At 49.1% G+C, this 21,766-nt stretch overlaps 1 protein-coding gene across 1 annotated transcript in view; it reads left to right on the top strand.

The window, feature by feature from the left end:
• MAP3K14 (mitogen-activated protein kinase kinase kinase 14) overlaps positions 1 to 21,766 on the top strand; it is a 40,972-nt gene that overhangs the window by 8,761 nt on the left and 10,445 nt on the right. Inside the window, exons 2-6 of the mRNA XM_046674841.1 lie at positions 12,655 to 12,929; positions 14,103 to 14,172; positions 15,759 to 15,969; positions 16,074 to 16,691; positions 17,642 to 17,779. Coding sequence (XP_046530797.1) covers positions 12,674 to 12,929; positions 14,103 to 14,172; positions 15,759 to 15,969; positions 16,074 to 16,691; positions 17,642 to 17,779 — 1,293 coding nt within the window. The 5' untranslated portion in view covers positions 12,655 to 12,673. The remainder of the gene's footprint in view (positions 1 to 12,654; positions 12,930 to 14,102; positions 14,173 to 15,758; positions 15,970 to 16,073; positions 16,692 to 17,641; positions 17,780 to 21,766) is intronic.

The raw sequence follows: 21,766 nt of genomic DNA, 5'->3' as shown, positions 1-21,766 counted from the left end.
ACCTGCAGATTTCAGTAACACTTGAAATTTTTTTACATAACATACATTAAAAATGTCTTGCTGCTTATTGTGTAAAATAAGGAGGCACGTGATTTGGCTTTTTTTCTCAGTACTACTCTCCCTCCTCCATTCTCTTGCATACCAGTTCCATAATTGTCCCTGTGGATCAATGACGTTCTAGTGGCATCTTTTCTATGTGCTATTGGCTCTCCTCATGCAAAGAACTCAAAAGTTGAATTGCAAATGCTACTGTAACACTTTTCTTTTAAAGCTTATACAGTGCCCTAAATCAAGGGCCTGGAGATAAAGTACTGACCATATTTATGAAGACAGTAGCTGATGCTCAAGGCTTTGCTATTTAAAAAAAACAAAACCAGTAAAATATAAATTAGGCTCAAAAAGCCTGGAGCCAGACTTTATAACATGAATGGCAAATTTGAACTTTGTCATAGTATTGGTCCCTGGGGTGGGCCTCGCTATGCTGGGAGTGGGTGGGCTAAGGCACACAGGCCTGCCACATGTCCAGCTTGGAGTTTTTGCTCCCCATCACCTTTTTTTGGGGGGGGGGGGGATGAGGAAGATTGGCCCTGAGTTAACATCTGTGCCAATCTTCCTCTATTTTATGTGGGACCCTTGATGAGCAATGCTAGGTCCAAGTCTGGGATCCGAACCCACGAACCCTGGGCCACTGAAGCAGAGCGTGCGAACTTAACCACTATGCCACCAGGCCAGCCCCTCCCCATCACCATTTTAAAGTTGCCTTTTCCAGAACATAGGCTGTCTGCATTCATGCTAATTATTGAGATGCTTCCTCCTGGGTCAGTCCCTGGGTTTCTCACTAACAGACCTTTGGCTTGTGGCAGCTTCTGCATTTGGGTCCGAATTTTTAAAGCTTAGATCATTTCAAAGTGGAGAGATATAGTATTGTTAAGACTATGGGCTTTGACATAAAAGAGTCCTGTTTGCAAATCCTGCTTCTGCCACTTCCTTGCAGTGTGGCCTTGGGCAAATGACTTGACCTGCTGAGCCTCAGCTTCTTCCTCCGTGCAAAGGGAGTAATATTAGTGCCTTGCTCACAAGCATATTGTGAGGATTCGAGAAATAATGCATGCATTACCTAATAAATAGCAAACAATAATAGATGCCATTATTATTTTTATTATTATTGACAACCAGCCTGTAATTATACGTGTACACATAGCAGCAGATTGTTGAAAACACCCAAAGATGTGCACAGGACAACTAATTTGAGCTCTAGCTGCCGAGGAGTTCTGGGTCCTGGTTTGTCACACGCTAGCGGGTCGTTCCTCAGTCCATGCAGAGCTGAGGCAGTGCCAGCAGAGAGAGAAGCTGGATGGTGTGTGCAGGGTGCTCTTCAAAGGACATCCTCCCTCGTAGGGTGTCCTTTTCTTGCTGACCACTTCTGCCCCTCTGCTCTCAGGATTCTGGCCACTTCCTTGACAGTGTCTATTCCAGACCTTCCTTCTGACGCTGGGGCTGCTGGCTGGACGCTGTGGGAGGTGGGTTTCAGCTCCGCATAGGCAAGGACTTTCAAACAGCTGCTCATCTTGTAACAGCTTCCGTCTCACTGGAGGTTCTGCTAACGTTGATAGAGAACCCACCGTGCGCCAGGCACTGATGGGGCCTTTAAACATTGTTTCTTGCATTTAATTGTCCTGTGAAATCCTGTTACTTCAGTTTAAGGGTCTCTGTTTTACAGATGAGATACCTGAGTCTTGAGTTACATGACTTGCCCATGGTCACACGCTAGAATGTTGAGACACTGTGATTCGAACTCAGATCTCCTGACTCCAAGACCATTCTCTTATGTAGCTGGGTGGCCGTCCCTCAGGATTATTAAGTGATGTGTTGGAATAAATGACCTCCAAGGGCCCTTCTGATCCCAAGATCATTTTGTGATTCCTTTATCATTTATTCATCCATTCACTCATTCTCCCCGACTAGATTTTAAGCACCTTGAGGGCAAGGAGAGCATCTTTCTAGCAAATAACTAATATAATGTTCGGGAACCACCTGTCCTTGACTCATAGCTGCTGCCTACTTCCCTGGCACACAGAAACAGGAGAGAAGAAAAGGGTCACCCAGAAATTCTAGTCCCAGAAACTTAACCATCTAGAATTTCTTGTACAAGTGCACCAATAAGTGAATAAAGGTATTTTTTTGTAGTATTACTTATAAGAGTGAAAAACTGGAAACAATTTGAGAGTCCATCCATAGAGGAATAGATGGAGAAATGGTGGTATATCTGTACCATAGAGTAATATTATAGAATCTTATGGAGTCGTTTAAAAAACAGATGGCTCCATATACATAATAATCTATTGTTAAGTAAAAGAAGCAACTTATAGAATATTATATATGTATAAGCCCATGCTTATTTTAAAAATAGTCCCAAACTCTATGTTTGTATATGGATACTAATGGAGTAGAAGGACTTACACCAACCTTAAGTGTTACCTATGTTGCAGAGAGATGGGAATGGTGCAAGGATTTCTTTTTTTTTCCCCCTCTATGCACTTTTGTAGGGTTGAAATTTTTACAGTGAACAAGTATTAATTTTGTATTTGAAAACAAAATAAGGATTAAGAAAATATTAACCAAGGTCAGATGTTCCATAAGGAAGATGAGAGAGACTAGCCAGAAAAACTTGGTTCTTCCAGGTTTCCTGGATTGAGACCAGCCTTCGACCCCACCCCTTGACATAAGCAGCGAAGGAGGGGCTAGTGGTTTTCTCTCAGGTCCAGTGCTGCTGTGTTTCCCGCTCTTTATGGGGCCACTTGTGCCCACGAGAGGTTCTTACATCCAGCACCAACACAGACCTTAACTGCTATACACGCTTGTCTTGGATGATTATACATAAAAGCAGGGAACCAGAGTAGAACGTGGCTGACAGAGCCATCTTTGAGCACCTTCCTACTTCTTGAGTCATAACTGATAAAACCCACAGTCCCCGGGGGAGAACAAGAAAGAGAGGGAAATGAAAACCAAAACCAGGAGGGACAAGCTTACCCATCTCCAGCCTTCTGGCGACTGCCAGAACTTGCCTACTAGCTACAGAGATTCTGGTGAAGGTTTCCTGTGTGGGTGGTGTGTGTGCGGGGTGAGGGAAGCAGTCATCACGTGTTTACTAGGTCCCACTCACAAATGTGGACCAGATGCCTCCTAAAGTCTCATCCCATATCTTTTATAGTTATCACTTGTTTTCATTATGAAAGTAATACTCCACACAGAACAGCTCTGGAGGGATATACAAGGAACTGGTTTTCACTGTATATCCTTTCTGTATTTTTTTTAACCACTTGGAAACATTATCTGTTAAGAAATGAAAACTGAGAAAAGTAATGCATGCTCACTGAAAATAATGTGGAAAAATTAGAAAAGTGTAAAGAATATTAAAACACCACCAAGAGAGAACCATTGTTGCGTGTCTATGCTTGGTGTCTGCATTTTTATAAATGTTAATGTAATATACAAACACATGCTAGGTGGGATCATACTCTAGATATAATTCAGTATCCTTTTTCTGTTGACATTTTATTCCATAAGCATTTTTCCATATAGTTAAAAATTATTTATAAACTTTTTTTTTTTTTTTTTTTGCTGAAGAAGATTAGCCCTGAGCTAACATCTGTTGCCAATCTTCCTCTTTTTTGCTTGAGGACGCTCCATACCTAGATTGCAAATGTGGGTTGTGCACACAAGAAATGGCTCTCTTCTCTGGGTATAATGCTTTACTCTTTCCAGAGTTCTGTCATCTGTCTCATTTCATTTGATGGGTAAAGGCAATGAGGGTGTGATTAAGGGCCAGGGTGAGAGTGAGGAGCCCCCGGTGTGCCAGAGGCAGTCAGAAAAGGAAGCCAGCAGTGCTGTGGAGCTGTTGGGAGGGGCTTCCTTGAGGTGGAAGAACTGGGCTTTGCCTGTGAAGGACAAGCAAGGATGTGGCACACACAGAGACCTGTAGATTTGAGTAGCTCATGGGGTGTGAAAAGACCAGACTGGCCAGAGCCAAATTCTGCGTTTAGGGAAACCATGGTCAGACAGATTATGAACCACAGGGTTGGGGCTGGTCCCATAAGCAGTGCCGAGCCAACAGATGTCTTTGAGCCTGAGGTTATCTTAAGGACATGATGTGTCAGATTAGCTTGGCACCAGTGTAGGATGGGAAGGGGTCGGGAGAAGCCAGAAGTGCGTGAGGCCTGTGCTGATAGGATAGATGTGAGGTGGTTGCCTTAAACATTTAAAGAGGCCTGTAGACAGCAGTTTTCTGCATGTACGGGGCTAGCCAAGGCTGACAGGCACGTGGCAGGAGTTGGAGGACAGTCATAAATTTTATTCCATACATTTCATTTACCCCGCAGTTGGACCTATGGAATTGGCAGTGAGACTGAGTTTTTGTGGACATATCAGGTTTCTGTTTTATAATTGATCTGTAAGATTTTATGGATTAATGTACATTCATATTTCATATCCTCCTTAATGGGAAATGCTTATGCAGAAATTGCTCTCCTGGGAAGCAGGCCTCAAGCTGGCGAGCAAGGCAGGTTTTGAGATTCCTCCAGCTGAGTTTCACTCAGAGGGCTCCCTCCTTCCTCAGATGTCTGTTTCCAGGTCCCAATGCCCACTCGGTCTCTCCATCTGGGGAAAGAATTAAGCAAGCCTTCCAAAAGCTTGTAACTTGTGATACGGTCAGCCCAGACTGGGGCAGTGGGGGGTGGGTTCTGTCCCAAAGGCAGGGTTTTCATTTAATGCCCAGCATTCACCATCTGCCCCTACCCTGTAGGTGTTTCCATCTGGAACTCTGCCCCTGAATTATATGCCTTTCACTAAGAAGTTGCTTCCTGGGGATGTAATCAGGACCAAGCATAGTTCCCTGATCTGGTACCTGAACTCCTTCTTGCTGCCTTTTCTCCTGCAGCTCCCTGACCTAAACTTTGCCCACCAACAACTCCAAGCTGTTTGTGACTCCTACTTACACACCTGTGTGCCTTAACTTTTGCCATTCCTCTACCTTTTTCTTGAGTAATTCTTGCTCACCCCTTGAGACTCAGCCCTGGCATCACCTGCTTTAGGAAGCCATTCTGACACCCACCGGGCTAGGCTAGGTGTCCCTCTTGTGTACCTGTTGCATCTGCTGTGTGTCTATGTCTGTCGTTGCATTACTGTATTGTAATTTCTGACTACTTGTCTCTTTCCCCCAGTAGGCTGTAAGCTTCTCAAGGGACTCCGTCGTCTTCCCCAGTGTACACCCAGTGCTCAGCACAGGGCCCAGCGCCCAGCAGGCTCCACACATGTTCAAAGAATGCCATGTTATATGAGCCTGCAGTTCTCTGCAGTTTGATAGGATGCCCCAGAGCGGGGACCTTACTCATCCTTAAAGCCTCAACCTGCCGCCAGCCTTTGGATTTTTAGGCTCTTTATTGGGTGCATATAAGTGATTATTATATCTGTTTGTCTTAAGTATTTTGTCTGATACTAATATTACATGTTTTTGGTTAGTATTGGCCTGGCATGCCTCTTTCCATCCTTTATTTATTTATTTTTTTTTTTTTTGAGGAAGATTAGCCCTGAGCTGACGTCTGCTGCCAATCCTCCTCCTTTTGCTGAGGAAGACTGGTCCTGAGCTAACATCCGTGCCCATCTTCCTCTACTTTATACGTGGGACGCCTGCCACTGCATGGCTTGACAAGCAGTGCATAAGTCCGCACCCGGGATCCAAACCAGCAAACCCTGGGCCGCTGAAGCGGAACGTCCAAACCTAACCGCTGTGCCACTGGGTTGACCCCTCCATCCTTTATTTTTAATCTTTCTGTGTAATTTTGTTTTGTCTCTTTTAGTCAGTGTCTAGCTGGGTCTTTTAAAATCCTGTCTGATTGTCTGTCTTTTAATAGGTGGGCTTAATTTATTCATGTGTATTGTGGTATAATTCATGTATATAATAATAACGATATATTAATACTTCAACTTATTTCTCCACCTTGTGTTTTCATTTTATATTTATTATCCTTTTTCTTCTTTTTTCCTTCTTTCCTTGCTTTTTGTTAGTGTGGTCAAGTTTTCTATTTTTCTTTCTCTACCCTTCTGGTTTGGAAACTCTGAATTGTATTTCTGTTTTTATAGATAGTTACTCTTAAATTTTAACATACTTAAAATTACATACATACTTAACTATAATTTTTTCTAATGAGGTAGAAACGGCTTTCATATGTAAATTTCACAAAAAAGGCAAAGCTCTTATCACTTTTTACCCATTGAACCACCAACCCCAGCCTTCTCCCTTATTTATTTTGTCTAGAACTTAATGTTTTAAGGTGATTGAAACTAACTTTTTTACGTTCAATTGTTAATTAAATTGACCAACATATTGTAGAGATTCATGTGCCTAGCATTGTTTTTTACACCCCATTTCTTCTCTGATTTACTTTTCTGCTTGCCAAAGCACATCCTTCAGTGATTCTTTCGGCGAAGGTAATGCTTATCTTTCCTAGAACTTGTGTGTGTGGGTTTTTAAAAATTGTTTTAAGAAAATGAAATGACCTGTTAAAGCTAATCAAGGTAAAAATCAGAACACCCCAGGAACGTGTCCTAGCATAACTCAGCCAAAAGTCTGACCAATTTATTGCTGAGTCAGCTCTTACTAATGAGACCCCCCTCACAGTTAGTTCTTGTGCTTCCAGCCTACACAGGCTAAGAAATTATTACCAACGGTGGGTAGATCCTGTGGGTAAAATAGGAGTAGTAATATCCACACGGGTAGTAATACTGCTCAGTTCCTGGATGTTCCAGGTACCTCTGCCAACAAACTTTTATTCTAGAAAGGACCTGAGGATCCTTGGGTGCCAGGAGTGTCCTGGCTTTAGCCCTAATCCTATGTTAGATGCTCTTCTTGTATAAATTGAGCCTCCTTTGTTTCTGCAGGTAACTTACCCCCTGGAGTCTTAGTTTCGTCATCCACAAAGTAAAAAGAATGTTCCCACCCTTGCAGGGTTGCTGTGAGGTTCATCAATAGTGTAGATAAAGCGCCTAGCGCATGCCCAGCACAAAGCAAACATTTAATGAATGTAGTGGTTATTACAGGCCCTGGCTCTTAGGAGACACTCACTGAACACTTATCAAATGAATGCAGGAGCCTACCGTAAAAGGCTTCATTGAGGAGATAGGCTCTAAAAGATGCACAAGATCTAGACAGGTATTAACAAAGGAAGGAGCATTCTCTATGGGAGGAACTGGATGAGCAAAGGAAAAGAATCGGGAGCTCACCTATTGCTGCCCTGCTCAGGCAAGTGAAGGGAGCGGTCTGGCTGGAACAGAGGTTAGGGGCAGGGGAGATCGGGGAGGGCAGGCAGGGCAGAAAGGGGAGCCAGAGCTGAGCGTGCATGAGGATCTCTGGGTCTGTCTGGCCAGTTGGCTGTTTTGCCAGGCCAGCTCGCTCCGCCTGGCGCTTGCCCTTGGTTCCCCTTACTGCACAGCCTCTCTTTTTTGATAGGCAGAGGCTGGCCCAGTGTGGCCTCATAGCCGGGCAAGCTGAAGGCTTAAAAGAGGAAGCATCGGAGTGAGATTGGTTTTGAACTAATATCTTATTAAGGAAGTTGAGTCATTCTGCTTCTGCTATTTGTCCCCTCTGGGCATTCAGAGAGGGACGAGTTTTTACTTCCAGATCTAATAGTCATGAGGGAGATTTGCCCTGGTCTGCCCTGGCCCCTCAGTGGACATTTTCAAGATGACCCTGTAAGACGGAGATTTTTATTTCCTTTGTATACAGAGAACCGAGGTTCAAAGTGCCTTAATTTCAATGCCTTAGGTAAGGCTCAACACCTGGACTTTAAGGTGCTGAAACAGAGAAGCCCCGTTGTGTCAGTGATGGCGTGTATGAGCCTGCTGAAGGCAAGAGAATGAACTTTCAGTTCACGTCTTCTATTGGCCAGGCAAACTGATTGGCGTTTCATGTCCTGTACCTCATTCAGTCCTCAGAACAGCTCCGAAGAAGCTAAGAAACTCAGTGGCCTGTTCAAGGTTTACTGTGCAGGCTGGGGAGGCAGCAGCGTGGGTTCAACCCCACCTCTGCAACTTGTACCTGTGTGGCTGTGGCAGGCTACTGAGCTTCCCTAAGCCTCAGTCTTCACATCTGAAAATGAGACTAATAATGGTAGGTACTTAGTAAATACTGGCAATTATCGTTCTAAATTGGAGTCATCCAGCCCTCAAATCATCCTGACAAATCCGTGGCATTTTGGGAACTAGAAGGAACCTCAAAAGATTTCCTAGGCCACTGGTTTTCAAGCTCTTTTCCTCAGAGACCTAGGATTCTGCAGAGGTCCTTGGTGGATGAAGGGAAGCTGAGTACGTTCAGCCTTTGCCCACCTTCTTTAGCAGAGCAGCTGTTTCTAATGTGAGTTACGTATCAGTTGCATGCTTCTAGCTCTTTTGCATATTGGGGGTGGAAGTATGATTTCATTTGATAAAAATGGTCCTGCTGCTTTTAAAAAAAGTTGCCAATGCTAGAACCCATATCTCTGCTTCCTAGTCTCATGTTTTTTCTGTACTTACTAAAACAGGGAACTGAAATATGATACATTTTAGAAAGGTTATCATCACTGACAACCAAAGTTTAAAACATTATTTTTGTACCTTCCAGTTAATTGAAAATTCCTTTAGCCTAAACCCCATTCCTGTCCCAGAATCCTAGGAACAGAAATTTTGCCGCTGTCGTAGCCTTAGACAGGAACTACCCAATGGAGCTTTCTGCAGTGATGGAAACATTCTCTATGTGCACTGTCCAGTATAGTAGCTAGTGTAACTGAGATCTAATTTTTAATTTTATTTAATTTTAGTTGATTTAAATGTAAATAGCCACATGTGGCTAGTGGCTGCCATATCGCATAGTGCAGCCTTACAGTATAGAGAAGGGGTCAAGTGGCAGTCCCTGGCCCCTCAGCATCAGAATCATCCAGAGAACTTGTCAAAAGTACAGATTCTGGGCCTAACGCCCAGGGACTGATTCAGTCGGTCTCGGGTAAGTGCATTATAAGAACGCATCTGGTTATTCTAACTTGCAGTCGGGTAGGAGAGCGCTGCATTAGCAAGCTGTCCCTTGGAGTGGAGGAGTGGAGCCAGAGTCAGGCATTTAGCCCTGGCCTTGATCTTCTGGGGAGACTAGAGCAGCCTTCTGGGGAATGTCAGACCCTTGGAGAATGTGATGAAAGCTCTGAACCCTGTCTCTGGGAAAATACAAGCTGCATTTAGTTTCTGGGGTTCACAGCCCCTCCTGAAGTCATCCTTGAATCCACCTTAAGAACTCTTCAACTTGGACAGAAGATCTTTACTAACTGGTGAGGGAGCTGAGTTTGAGTCTCAGGGCCCAGGAGCCTTGCCTGCAGCAGGCATGTCATACAGATATACCCAAGGATTGTCTGGTACTATCCCAGGCATTCCTACCCCCAGACTTCTCCAGGGGGTCATCCAGGCACCACAGAAGAGAGAACAGGCAGTGTGCATGGATCAGGCCCTAAAAGAATACTGAACATATTCCACCCCTGTCCTTTCCCCTTTTATTTTCTTGGATTTGTGGGTGAGTTGGGTGGGTTTAGCTACTGCCAGTGCTCATGTCCTCAGCTCTGACACAGGGAGCAGAGGGCAGAATGCACTTGAGGCCTGAGTGGAGCTGGGGAGAGTGTCCAGACTGAGTAATGGATCAGGATTTTGACTTGTCTTCAAAGGCAGAGGCACAGCTGGCTCCCACAGTCCTTAGTCCCCACAAGCTGCAGGGTGGTGGGCTGGGGTGATGAGCCAGGGGCCAAGCCCAGGGCTGGAATGGCCACCTGGCCAGCAGTCCCAGGCTTAAGGCAGAACCCTGTTTTTTGTGGACTAGAACCCATATAGAAGGAGGGAGGGAGCAAGCATGTATGAATGTGTAGGAGAGCTGCTGTCAGGCCGGAGTGTCCCAAGAATAGCCTCTTGAACTTGGAGGCTGTCGGTGAGGGTCTGAGTCATGGTCATGTGGCCCAGGAAAGCCAGCCACAGGAGAGGCTGTACAGCGCCAGGGCCATGATTTCGTGCCCCTGGGAGGTGAGGGTCAGCCTGTTTTCCCGTGCCCTTTACAGGTTCAGCTGCCAGCTTCTGGGTTAGCTTCTCAACAGCCTCCTTGTTCCTCTCCCTGCCTGCCAGGCTGTTGGATGAGTCATCAGGGAACTGCAGAGGAGGCCCGAGCTCAGCTGCCTCAGCCTCAGCGTCTCTCTGGGGACAGGAGCCTGGCATGCTCCTGGAGGGCGGGTCAGGGCCCCTGGCAAGTGGCCTATCTAACTGCCCAGGTGAAAGGATGGCTCCTGGGGGTGAGAGGGTTTCACAGCCTCTCTGGAGGAACTCTAGCTTAGGAGGAGCCGTGTCAGGCAGAGACAGGCTGTACGAGTCCGAGTGCAGCTAGATCTCGAGCAGCTGGGTGGCCTCGGAACAACCACTCATCTCCAGCCTCATTTCTCTCACTCATCAGATGGGACTCTCTTCATCCTTGGTGCTCAGGATCATCCTGTCTCTGCAGGCCATCCTTTGATTCGCTCATTCAGCCAAGACTGATTGTCTTGTCTGTGCCCCACTGTGCTGTACACCCAGGGCACCACCTCTGCCCTCAGGAGCCTTCTGACCAGGGAAGACCATGAGTTTCCCCCCTTGCATTTGCCTGCAGCCCAGGAGACTTGGGGAGCGTGCAACACAGCCTGGAGCCTGGCCCTGCACTGCCTCACGCAGGCTGAGTGACCTTGGGGAAGTCTCCGCCAAATTAGGCCTTAGTTTCTGGAAGAGAAAATGGGAGGTTAAAGTAACATGGCAGTCCCTGTAAGCGTACCTCCAATACTCTTAGGTTTGGAGGTTTTTGGTTTGTTTTTAAGATCTCATTTCCCCTGATAAAGCGTCTGAGATGGGTAGGCGCTGCTGTGGGCCCTAAATCAATTCCTTGTTGGAGGTGGAAGAGGTTCAGGAATGGGGTGGGATAAAAGCCTGGTTACAAAAAAACAGCCTGTCTTGGAGGGCTTTCCCCTAATTGAAGTTAGAATACCCCTAAGGTTTCTTAAGATCATCAAGTAACAATGAGGCCACCCATTCAGCCTCCTCAGTGTCCGGCCTTCAAGACCAAACCCAGGCATCCATGCTGAAAGCTAGAGCCTCTCTGAGTTCACAGCTAGCAAGCCCTTGAAGCAGAGGTGTAAGTTTCAAATTAATAGTGACCCCTAAACCCATCCTACCCTCACCCCACCCACAGCAGAGCTGACTCAGCCTTTTGTAGCTGTTGTGAGGCAGATTCAGTAGGAGGGTCGTGTCAGCCTACTGTTTCCCAGCTTCCCACTGTCTCATTTAGGCTTCCAACCTGATAGGCCAAAAGGCCAGAGGTGTTGGAGGTTTGGCCTCACATGGTCTGCTTTTCTGCCCCAAGAAAAAATGGAAGTGTGACCCCAGATGCCTGGCGGTACAGCAGGGGAGAGTGTATCTGTCAGTGACAGCTTTGAGAGCAGCCTGCCAGCAGAGAGCACTTATTAAAAACCTGTCTGAATTTGGTGCCTTCTCAGGCTTTGTCTAAAGCAAGGCATGACCAGAAGGGCCTTTGCTTTGGGAGTTCACAGTCTCAGTCTTCAAATAGGTTTCCAGATGGTAACAATCTCAGATCGGTGCTGTTCTCTTTCGTGACAGTTCTAGTCTACACGCTGTTTGCACAGATTGTCTCAACACTGGGCTCCCTCTCTCCTGTGGCTTCCTGGTAACGCACAGGCTGGTAGAGATGGAACCCAGAGAGGTGAATTCCTGTGCTGTGTCCTCAAATTTCTAGAGGTACGGGTTGGTGTTTGGGGCCCTAATGTAAATTCCACTACTAATGTTGCCTGAAAGGAAAACAATACTTAGGAGAGGTTTTCAGCGAATGAGTTTGGACATTATAGAAGGAAGCATGTCACTTCCTTCTGGAGAGCCACAAACAGATACATCTTGGGAAAGGAGCCAAGTGCTGGCACTGCCATTGGCATGCTGATTTTCAGCCTTTATAAAATTTCATATATATGTAATATATATACACATGCACACAAATCTGTATGTACACATACGTGTGTGTGTGTGCACCCACACACATATGCACACATATATCTACCTCCTGCTAACAAAAACTTGATTCTCCCCACTTAGAGAAAAGCCATGTGGACGGTGTAGACATATCCACTAAGAAGGCAAGGCTTGTGTGGAGTCAGTGAGGTGACTGATGGTTTTGGAGTATGGGATCCACCACCCTGTTCTGGGGACGCAAAGTTCACCATAAGACAAACAGAAAAAGATTCAGCCATTATTTATAAAGGCAAGAAAGAAGCAACCCAGATGTTTGTGCTGTGGCTATCTTGGAGGAGGAGGGCTGGAGTCCTCCGTGTTGGGCGAGGTGCAGGGGTTTGTGGTAGCGTGCTGGTAGGACTGGGGGTTCATACCCCATGGAACAAGGTTGATGTCGAGAGGCTGACTCCTTTGCCATTTGGGATGTTTGGAGGATAAATACGTGCGGCATAAAGAGGCAGAGGTCCTTTGCCCCCTGCTTTTCTCCTCCAACCTAAGCCTGATCCAGGCCCCTCGGGGTCTGGGAGTGACCTGCTCTGTTCGGTCTCTCTCTCTCAGGGTGAGCTGAGCCTGGGAGATGGCAGTGATGGAGATGGCCTGCCCAGGCGCCCCTGGCTCGGCGGTTGGGCAGCAGAAGGAGCTCGCCAAAGCCAAGGAGAAGACACAGGCGACGGGGAAGAAGCACAGCTCTGCCAACAAGCTGGAGGCCGTGGAGAAGAGCCCCGTGTTCTGCGGGAAGTGGGACATCCTGAATGATGTGATTACCAAAGGCACAGCCAAGGAAGGCTCCGAGGGAGGCCTGGCCGCCATCTCCATCATTGCCCAGGCTGAATGTAAGGGTCCTCAGTTGGGGGCTGTTGACAGAGAGGGCAGATGGGTGGGCCTGCAGGTGGGTGCAGTCCTTGTGCAAGGGTGGCTGGACACAGGTGAAGCTCTGGGTCGCCCTATGGAAGAGGGGGATCAGGGTAACCACTCCATGAGATTCTCACGAGACACAACTGGGGGTTAAGCCAAGACTGAGTGTGACGTGGGAGCTAGAACAGTGCTGGAGGGTGGAACACAAGAAGGGAGAGGGGCAGACAGAGGCTTTTGTTCATCATGGCGAGAGCGGGGGGCAGGAGTGCTTGGGCTTCACAGGTCCTCAGGCTCTTGGCAGGACCGTCAAGCAGGCCCTTAGCCTTCTGCCGTTACTTTGGGCAGCCTGAGCATCTCTGGAGAGGCCCTAGACAGGAAAGGCCAGGTCTCCTGGAAAGCCCCTCTGGGGCCTGTAGGCCCTTCACCACTTCCACCTTGAGGTGGCCCCGCCCTTAAGAATGAACACCTGCTCTTGGGTCAGTCGAGGGGCCGCAGGGCAAGGCCTGGTCCAGTCCTTTCTGCTTCCACTCACGATTCCTCAAAATGACTCAGAATGGTGGCTGCCATCAGAGCCTGAGAAACTCCCAAGAGGGCTGGATAGGACCAGGAGTCTCTCCCGCACCCCTGTCCTCCAACCCAGCAGGTTTCTTGGGGTAGAGCCTGGCAAGACTGACAGCTCATGATAGCATTTTCTTACATACACACATCCTTCCCCTTGTCTCCCACTTCCTTCTGGCTGGATTTTGAGGAAAGATGAGAGAATAAAAACTAAAGTGGAGTGAGTGACATAATAATGGTCATAATACACACATACACAGGCACATTTCCATACGTCTGTAAATATGATAGTTTATATTTAGTGAGCGGTTACTATGTTCCAGCCACTGTGCTGAGAGTTTTATATAGATCATCTCCCCTGAGCTTCACAGCACCATTAGGATGCCATATTATGGGCGTGCTGGGAGGGTGGGGGAGGGTCAGTGAGGGGAGCTGGCGTGGGCAGGGAGGGGCGTGCCCACCAAGGTGGTCTGGGCAGGAGGAGGAGGAGTGACCGAGAGGGCACCTGTCAAATGTCTCTCTCCTCAGTGCTGAACTCCTGTTCTTTCTCTCCTCCTTTCTGCTTGTCCAACCCCTTTTCCCTTACTTAAAAGGCGAGAATAGCCAAGAGTTCAGCCCCACCTTTTCAGAACGGATTTTCATCGCTGGGTCGAAACAGTACAGGTAAGGAGGCGAGCGTGAGTGGGCCACGGGAGCTGAACCAGCGTCCTCCCCTCTAGCTGCTTGCCCAGGCCGCTCCCAAGTGACCCCTGGCTCCTCCTTCAGCACCTGTGGTTCAGCTCTTGGAAGCTGCCCAGACTTTCCTGGCTGAGCTGCTCTCTCAGCCAAATAAGCTTTTCAAAAGCTTTTCACGGCCTGTGGATGACTGCCTCTGGGTCATATCAGCTTGACGTTTTATTTTTATTCTCCTCAGAGTCCTTACTGCTCCCCCTTGGTTCCCATCAGTAGGGAGGGTGCTGGGAACAGGAGTCACTTTCCCGCTGTTGCGTGACCGTGAATGCCAGCCCCTGGGCTGCTCTAACAAGGGAGAAACCTGCTGAGTCTTTTCTCCTGTGAGACGCACCCAAGAAGGGATGAGGGTTTGGAAACAGGCGAGGACAGACAGACTTGCAGCTCGGTGGCCCTGTAGAAAAGAAGCCAATGTGAGGTTCAGTCTGTTCCCAGGCTCCCCATCCCCAAAGATGATTTTTGGCAACTGCAGGTTGAACCTGGAAACAATTCCCTCCTCCACCACCAGGCGGATTTTTTCTTCATTGGAATTTGGCGACTGCTAGTGATAAAAGGGTCGTGGGGACGGCTGCTGCACTTCGCCAAGAAATGCTCAGTGGTTTGGTCAAATGCCTGCCGCTGGCCCTGATGCCTTTTGGCCCAGGGTAGGGGTCTGTGGTGGACTCACTTCGTTCAGCTGCCTGGGAGAAGTCTGTAGGCCTCTAGCTGCCCCCAGGACTGGAATGAGTCTGCCTCCTTTTTGGGGGACAGAAGATGAGGCCACAGGAGGGTGGCTGAGGCCCACGGTCTGCTCCAAAGCTGTTTGGCAGCGGCCCCTTCCAAAGCTCTTCTGTTGCCAGGGCCTCAGTGCCTGGCAGGGGTAAGCGCCAACTTAGATCCTGGTGGTGGTGGTGAGCCTCTAGGCTGTCAGAGAAAGGCAACTCCCCTGATCCCCTCGCACCAGCCCAGGCAGAGTGTCTGTGTCTATGTGGCTCCTCACGTTCCTATGGCAGCCAGATATCTGCAGGGACCAGTGGGGGTTGAGGGGACGAGCCTCGACTGTCCTTCCTTCCAGAGGCAACAGAAACAAGCTTGTCAGTGAGGGCTGAGAATGCGTACCATGGAGCATGGCCCTCCAAGTCACATGCTCCCATCTGGGGCCTCTCCAGGGCAGCCCACCTTGGGTAGCAGTGAGAGAGCCGTGTGTCAGCCCCTCCAGAAGAGCAGTGTGCACCCCATCGCGGTGGTAATAACTATTGTTTATTGGAAGCTTGCCTTGGGGCAGGCACTGAGGCAGGCTTTTCAAATGAGCTGTTTCGTTTAAACCTCATCTCCACCTGCATGGCAGAAAATACTACACTCATTTTATAAATGAGAAAACTGAGGACCCTTGGGGTTTAGGAACTCTCTCACGTTCACACAAGTACTAACTAAGCTGAGATTTGACCTCAGGTCTGTATGACTCTAATGGCAGTTCCCTGAGCCATTATATCTTCCTGTCTCCTCACACCCAAAATGTGTCTCTGTCCCCTTTTTGACAGCCAGTCCGAGAGTCTTGATCAAATCCCCAACAATGTGGCCCATGCAACTGAGGGCAAAATGGCACGTGTGTGTTGGAAGGGGAAGCGTCGCAGCAAAGCCCGAAAAAAACGCAAGAAGAAGAGCTCGAAGCCACTGGCTCAGGCAGGAGCCGCCTTGGCCAAACCCCTCCCTAGAACCCCGGAGCAGGAGAGCTGCACAGTCCCCGTGCAGGTGAGGCCCGCCACCACAGCCCGGTCCCCAACCCCCCGCCACACCCCAGTGCCCAGGTTTCGGGGCCCTGGCCCTCTGTCCTAACACCTGTGTTTTCCCCACAGGAGGATGAGTCTCTGCTAGGCACCCCGTATATTAGAAACGCCCCCCAGTTCACCAAGCCTCTGAAGGAGCCAGGCCTTGGCCAACTCTGTTTTAAGAAACTCGGGGAGGGCCTCCGGCCAGCACTGCCTCGATCAGAACTCCACAAACTCATCAGCCCCTTGCAATGTCTAAACCACGTGTGGAAGCTCCACCACCCCCAGGATGTGGGCCCCCTGCCCCAGCTCGCTCACCCCTTCCCCTACAGCAGACTGCCCCATCCGTTCCCTTTCCACCCTCTGCAGCCCTGGAAACCTCACCCCCTAGAGTCCTTCTTCTTGGGCAAACTGGCCTGTGTAGACAGTCAGAAGCCCCTGCCTGGCCCACACCTGGGCAAACTGGCCTGTGTAGACAGTCAGAAGCCCCTGCCTGGCCCACACCTGGAGCCCAGCTGTCCATCTCGTGGCATACGTGAGAAGTGTTCGGTGGAGGAGTACCTGGTGCACGCTCTCCAAGGCAGCGTGAGCTCGGGCCAAGCCCACAGCCTCACCAGCCTGGCCAAGACCTGGTCGACAGGGGGCTCCAAGCCCCAGGAGCACAGCCCCGAAACTGAGGACAGTGAGGGGGTCCTGCTTACTGAGGTAAGTAGTCCCTCAAACACACGTACATGTACCACCACCACCACCAAGTCCGGGGCCGAGAGCAGCAGCTAGGCGTCAGGGTGGAACCTGCTGTGGGAGAAGAGGCCTCACTCACCCGCCAGGCCCACTCTCCAGTTCCCACCCTTGGAGGGGATGGTTTTCTCTTTCTCCAAGTCCCTCGTGTGTGTGACAACAAATCGAATAGTAGAAAATTGCTCATCCCTGATGAAAAGCAGTGGTCTCCCACTCCACCTCCAGGCTCACTTTTCAGTCTTTTTTGCTATTTCTGTTTTTCGTTTTTCTGGTTGGCTACCTCATTATTGCTGAATTGTGTGTGTCTGTGTGTGTACTTTATGAATGATCCATATACTGAGAAAGAAAGGAATGAGCAGATATCAACTGCAGGTGTTACCGCCTGACCCAATATGGAAGATGAGGCTTTCGCCCGTCTTCACTGCCTGTCCCTCCTGCCCTTTCCTCTAGTTCTCTTCCTGGATAACTTTGTGACTTTCAGTGATTTCCCCAGACTTACATTTCTGGGTTTATTCCCTCCATCTTGACAGTATCTCTTGTCCCCTGCCTCTCTCCACTGTCCTTCCCTTCTTTCTACCTGATAGCTGCTGAGTTAGTATTTTTCATTGTCAAGGTTGTTGACAGTTCCGCGTCTGTCCCGCAACCACAAGTCCAGGGAGGTGGTTTCTTCATCACAACGATTGGCTTGCCTCGGGCAGCCCGTGAGGCCCTTCTTTGCCTTCGTCTTATTCCCAAAACCCCCTCTCTGGTCCTGCCCCTCCAGAGCCCTGCCTCAGAGCCGGTGGTATCTTTTGTTGTGAGGGCTCAGCCCCAGCAGCCTGGCAAGGACCACCACCTGGAGAGCCTTCCTCACTGTAACCCTTCGTCCCTCCACTGCCCTGGCCACTGAAACTGGTCTCTCTCTCTGCCAACCCCAGAAACTCAAGCCGGTGGATTATGAGTACCGAGAAGAGGTCCACTGGGCCACGCGCCAGCCCTGCCTGGGCAGAGGCTCCTTCGGAGAGGTACACAGGATGGAGGACAAGCAGACCGGCTTCCAATGTGCTGTCAAAAAGGTATGCCAGGGGTCCAGAGGCTAAAGAGGGAAGCCAGGCCGGTGGCCTGTTGTATTCCCTCTGCTTTCTTTCAAGGATAGTCACAGGACTGCCACGGGTCTGACTTGTTAACAGAGCCTGGCTATCGCTAGGCCCTCTGGGTCAGCTGGAACTGGAAGGGAGCAGTCTCAGTCACATGTCCCAGCCTGGGAGCTGCACTTGGTATGTGCCTACGTGAGAGGGGGAATCAAAGTGTGCACGCAGCCTGGGCCACTCCTGATGCCAGGGCCCTTAGGGGCAAGTCAAAACTTGGAAGATGGCTGGGTCCTCATGAAATTCATGTTCAGCTAAAATCCGTAAACCACGTAATGGGACTGCCCACACCCAGACCGGAAGGTAGGCACAAGAGCAACAGCCCCCACCTAACCGCTGCCTTCTGGAGAAGGCCTTGGCCTGGAGAGACAGACGATCTGGTTTGAATTCAGGCTCTGCCTCCTGTCAGCCAGGGCCTGGAAGAACTGGAGACCAGAGAGGGTAGTGTGCCTTACCCAAAGCCACAGAACTGGGCCCGGAACTGAGGCCTCCTGTCAAATCACACTGTCCAGGCCCAGCAGCAGCAGATCCACAGATCTCAAGAGTGTCAGCCCTGCTCCCCTTCAGCTCTCTTTTCTCTTACTCCTGACTCTCAGCTCCCCTTGACTGGAAGCCACCTTGTCCCTGGCACAATTCAGCCTCCGAGCTAGCACCTAGGACCTCAGAAGCCAGAAATCAGAAACATTTCTGTGGGCCATTTCCTTGGCCCATGGGTAGGGTGAAATAAGCCAGCTCAAAGATAGAGCTTGTTTTCAGGCAGCTTATGTCAAGGACACACTGATCCCCAAAAGGAAAGAGACTGAATAGCCAGACCAGGCAGGCTTAGCATGCTGCAGTCCCCTGTAGGGTGGACACCACTGCTGTCCTGAGTGTCTGTGGCTTTAAGGGGTGAGGATACAAATTGTGATGTGAATAAACCTGGCTTCCCTGGCTTGTACGTGGGCCGAGGTGTTGGAGCCTCAGAGTTTGGGCCTCAGGGTGGTGGGATGAGAGAGGGGACTACCCGTAGGTATTACCCCAAACTTCAGACATACTGTTCAAATAAGCAAGCTCCGCCCTCCCACCCCCCACAGACCAAAACACGTGCTGAGTTCTTGCCAGCGTCGGGCATCATCTTCCACTGGGATGCCAAGGCCACGTGCCTGACCTCCTCAGCTGCAGTCCCCTCCCCAGGCCACCAGAGAAGGCTCAGCTGTTCCTCCTGAGAGGCGGGTGGGAGGAGGGTGAGAGAGTGTGAAGTGTCCTGGAGATGAACGCCCAGTGCTGGGGAGCTTAGTCACTGGGCTTCTCAGCTGTTCCCTTGTTGAGGTTCTTAGAGTCCCAGGCAACAAGGTAAACAACCCTAATATAGTAGAAGAGGACAGACACCCCATTTCTCACCTCCCAAAGCAGTCTGTCGGAAGGCTCCCAGGACAGCACACGGACTGCCCTGCGCCAGAGCTGCCTGTCAGAACTGCCTCCTCCCATCCCCAGTCTCGTGGGGGAGGGCTGTTGGCAGCCAGCACAGCTGCCCTGGTTGGGCAGACAGCCCCTCCTTTCTCCGGAGGGGTGGGGGTAGGGCGGGCAGTGGTGTCCTTCAGGATTTTCAGCTGGAAGATCTGAGAAACAATCCTCTGCTAAGGGGGTGCGGATTGGGGTGTTAGGGGCAGGGACCCAAGGTCAGGCTGCATGTAGGGTCAGAGCAAGTCTGTGCATCATCCCATGCTCTCTGGAAAGGATCTGGGACAAGAAGCATCACGTGGTGATGCCAGCACTCCCTTGGTCCTTCTTCTAGAACATCCATGGGTCCAGGGTTTAATGTAGGGTTTTTATTTTGTCAGGTTTTGTTTGATCTTCCTTTAAATTACAAATAAATATAGGCTCATTATAAAAAAATTTAATGAGACTAAAACAAGCAAAAGTCTCCCTGTTTCCCAGTCCCCTTCTCAGAGGTACCGGCCCTTTGACATGAATCTTTCTAGACTGGTTCTGCATATGTAAACTATAGTTGTTTCTTTTATGAAAAGCAGATCTGCTCCAGAGGTTGTTCTGCACCATGTTTCTCATGTGCTGGTACGTCAGGGAGATTTTCTTCTCAGTACATGTATGTCTCTCTAGTGCTTTCTCCCAGCCAGTGTGTAAGTTCTTATCCTAGTCAGTGGATGAATTCGTAGGATCCACGAGCTCCTGGAACTTGATTCTGAAGTGTGTATGTGTGTTACGTGGATGGGCGCACACACCTTGATGGGGAAGGGTCCATGTCATTTATCAGATTTTCAAAGGGGTCTGTGCCCCAAAAAGGGTTATAACCATTCATTTGAGAACATCTGGCTCGAGCATGGAGTTCTGGCAGCCTCCTGTTGACTCTGCCACTGATCTGGGATAATGTGGCCTTGGGCAAGTCAAGCCACTGAGCACCTGCTCTGTGCCAAATGCTGTGCTGCCAGGGGCTGGAGACAGAGCTATGGCATGCACACACCTGACCTGAAGGAGCTCGGTTTGTGACGGGGTGAACACGTTTACACGGCATGAAGGTGGTAGAAGCAGCCGTCAGCTGGGGGCACAGGTGAGGTCAGCCTGGACAGGTGTTTACAAGAGGTGGAATGAGAACCGAGGGGAGAATATCTCGATGGTGATAAGGAAAATAGGGGGGAAACTCTTTTAGTGGCTCACTGTGTGCCCAGTACTGTGGTCGTCAGTGTCACCTATGTTATGTTCCTGGGATCATTAAAAGAACTTACAGAATTGCTGTCATCCTCTTTTTTTTACTGATTAAATAAAACAGATATGAGTACTAAAGAAAACAAGAGGGGAGAGTTTCAAGAAGGAAAAAGTGGTCCCCCAGTGTCAAGCGTGCGGGCAATTAAGTGGAGGGAAGTGGCTTGTGGATTTGGCATTTAGGTGATTGCTGACCACGCTTCCACCTGGGTGTGCTCACTCCTGAATGAACGTAAAAACGCACAGGATGTAAAAGCTAATACGCCAGGAGAGGTCTTCAGTGAGGCAGGGAAGCTGGCAGCTCTGGAGTTCGGCTTCCCCAACCAAAATCCCAGCTCAGATACTTTATACCCAGTGACCTTGAGCAAGTCACTTCTCTGTAAAATGGGGATAATGAGACTACCAGATAGGCTATTGTAAGATGTAAATAAAGAATGCTTATCAAGTGCTTAGAGCAGTGCCTCGCACGTGTTAAGTGGGCATTAAATATTAGTCCTCGTTAACATCTCATCATCGTCAGCCCCTCACTTTATGGATGACATGGAAGACTGAAGTTCAGAGAGGGGAGGTGAGCCAGACGGGCAGCTGGCGTGGACTAGAAGGCCCGTGTGCTTGCTCCCTGAAGTCCCAAGGGAGCTTTCGCCTGGTTCCCCCTGGGGCTGGCGCAGACTTCTAAAGCGTCTTGTGTTTTGAAGTGTCCCCTCCGACCCGCTTTGGTCTGGTGAGTGGGAATGGTTTTCGCATTGCTGGGACACTAGAGGACTTACGGATTTCTTAAAAGTTACAGCAGAGGTTCTCAAACTTCTTAGTTCACGCCCTAATGTCTCAGTAATTTTTTTCATGGCACCCCAGGTCAAAACAAGTACCTAACAGTTCTGTTTATTAAATAGTTAGGTGAAATAATAAGTCTTTATTCTAACAACTTAATATCCATTTGAATGACAATGCACATAAGTTGAAAGAAAAATGTTTCTTTTATTCTTAAACAACCATAATTACTAATGAGATGTGTGCCTTGTTGGGCATTGCACAACTTCTCAAACTTTGAAATGACATTGAACACCGTGACCTTCATTTCCTGCTCCACATTTCCCCCCCAAAGTACTTCTTGTCCCAGCAGCCTCCAAAAACCTAGCTTCATAAAGATAGATGATCAAAAGGAATACAACACGATCTAACGTTGAAACTCAGCTGTCTCGAGCAGGCAGTTTACGCGGT

Source organism: Equus quagga, chromosome 11 (assembly GCF_021613505.1).
Source record: "Equus quagga isolate Etosha38 chromosome 11, UCLA_HA_Equagga_1.0, whole genome shotgun sequence".
Classification (NCBI taxonomy): domain Eukaryota; kingdom Metazoa; phylum Chordata; class Mammalia; order Perissodactyla; family Equidae; genus Equus; species Equus quagga.
The sequence above is the reverse complement of the archived record's forward strand: the minus strand, read 5'-3'. Positions and strand labels throughout refer to the sequence as shown.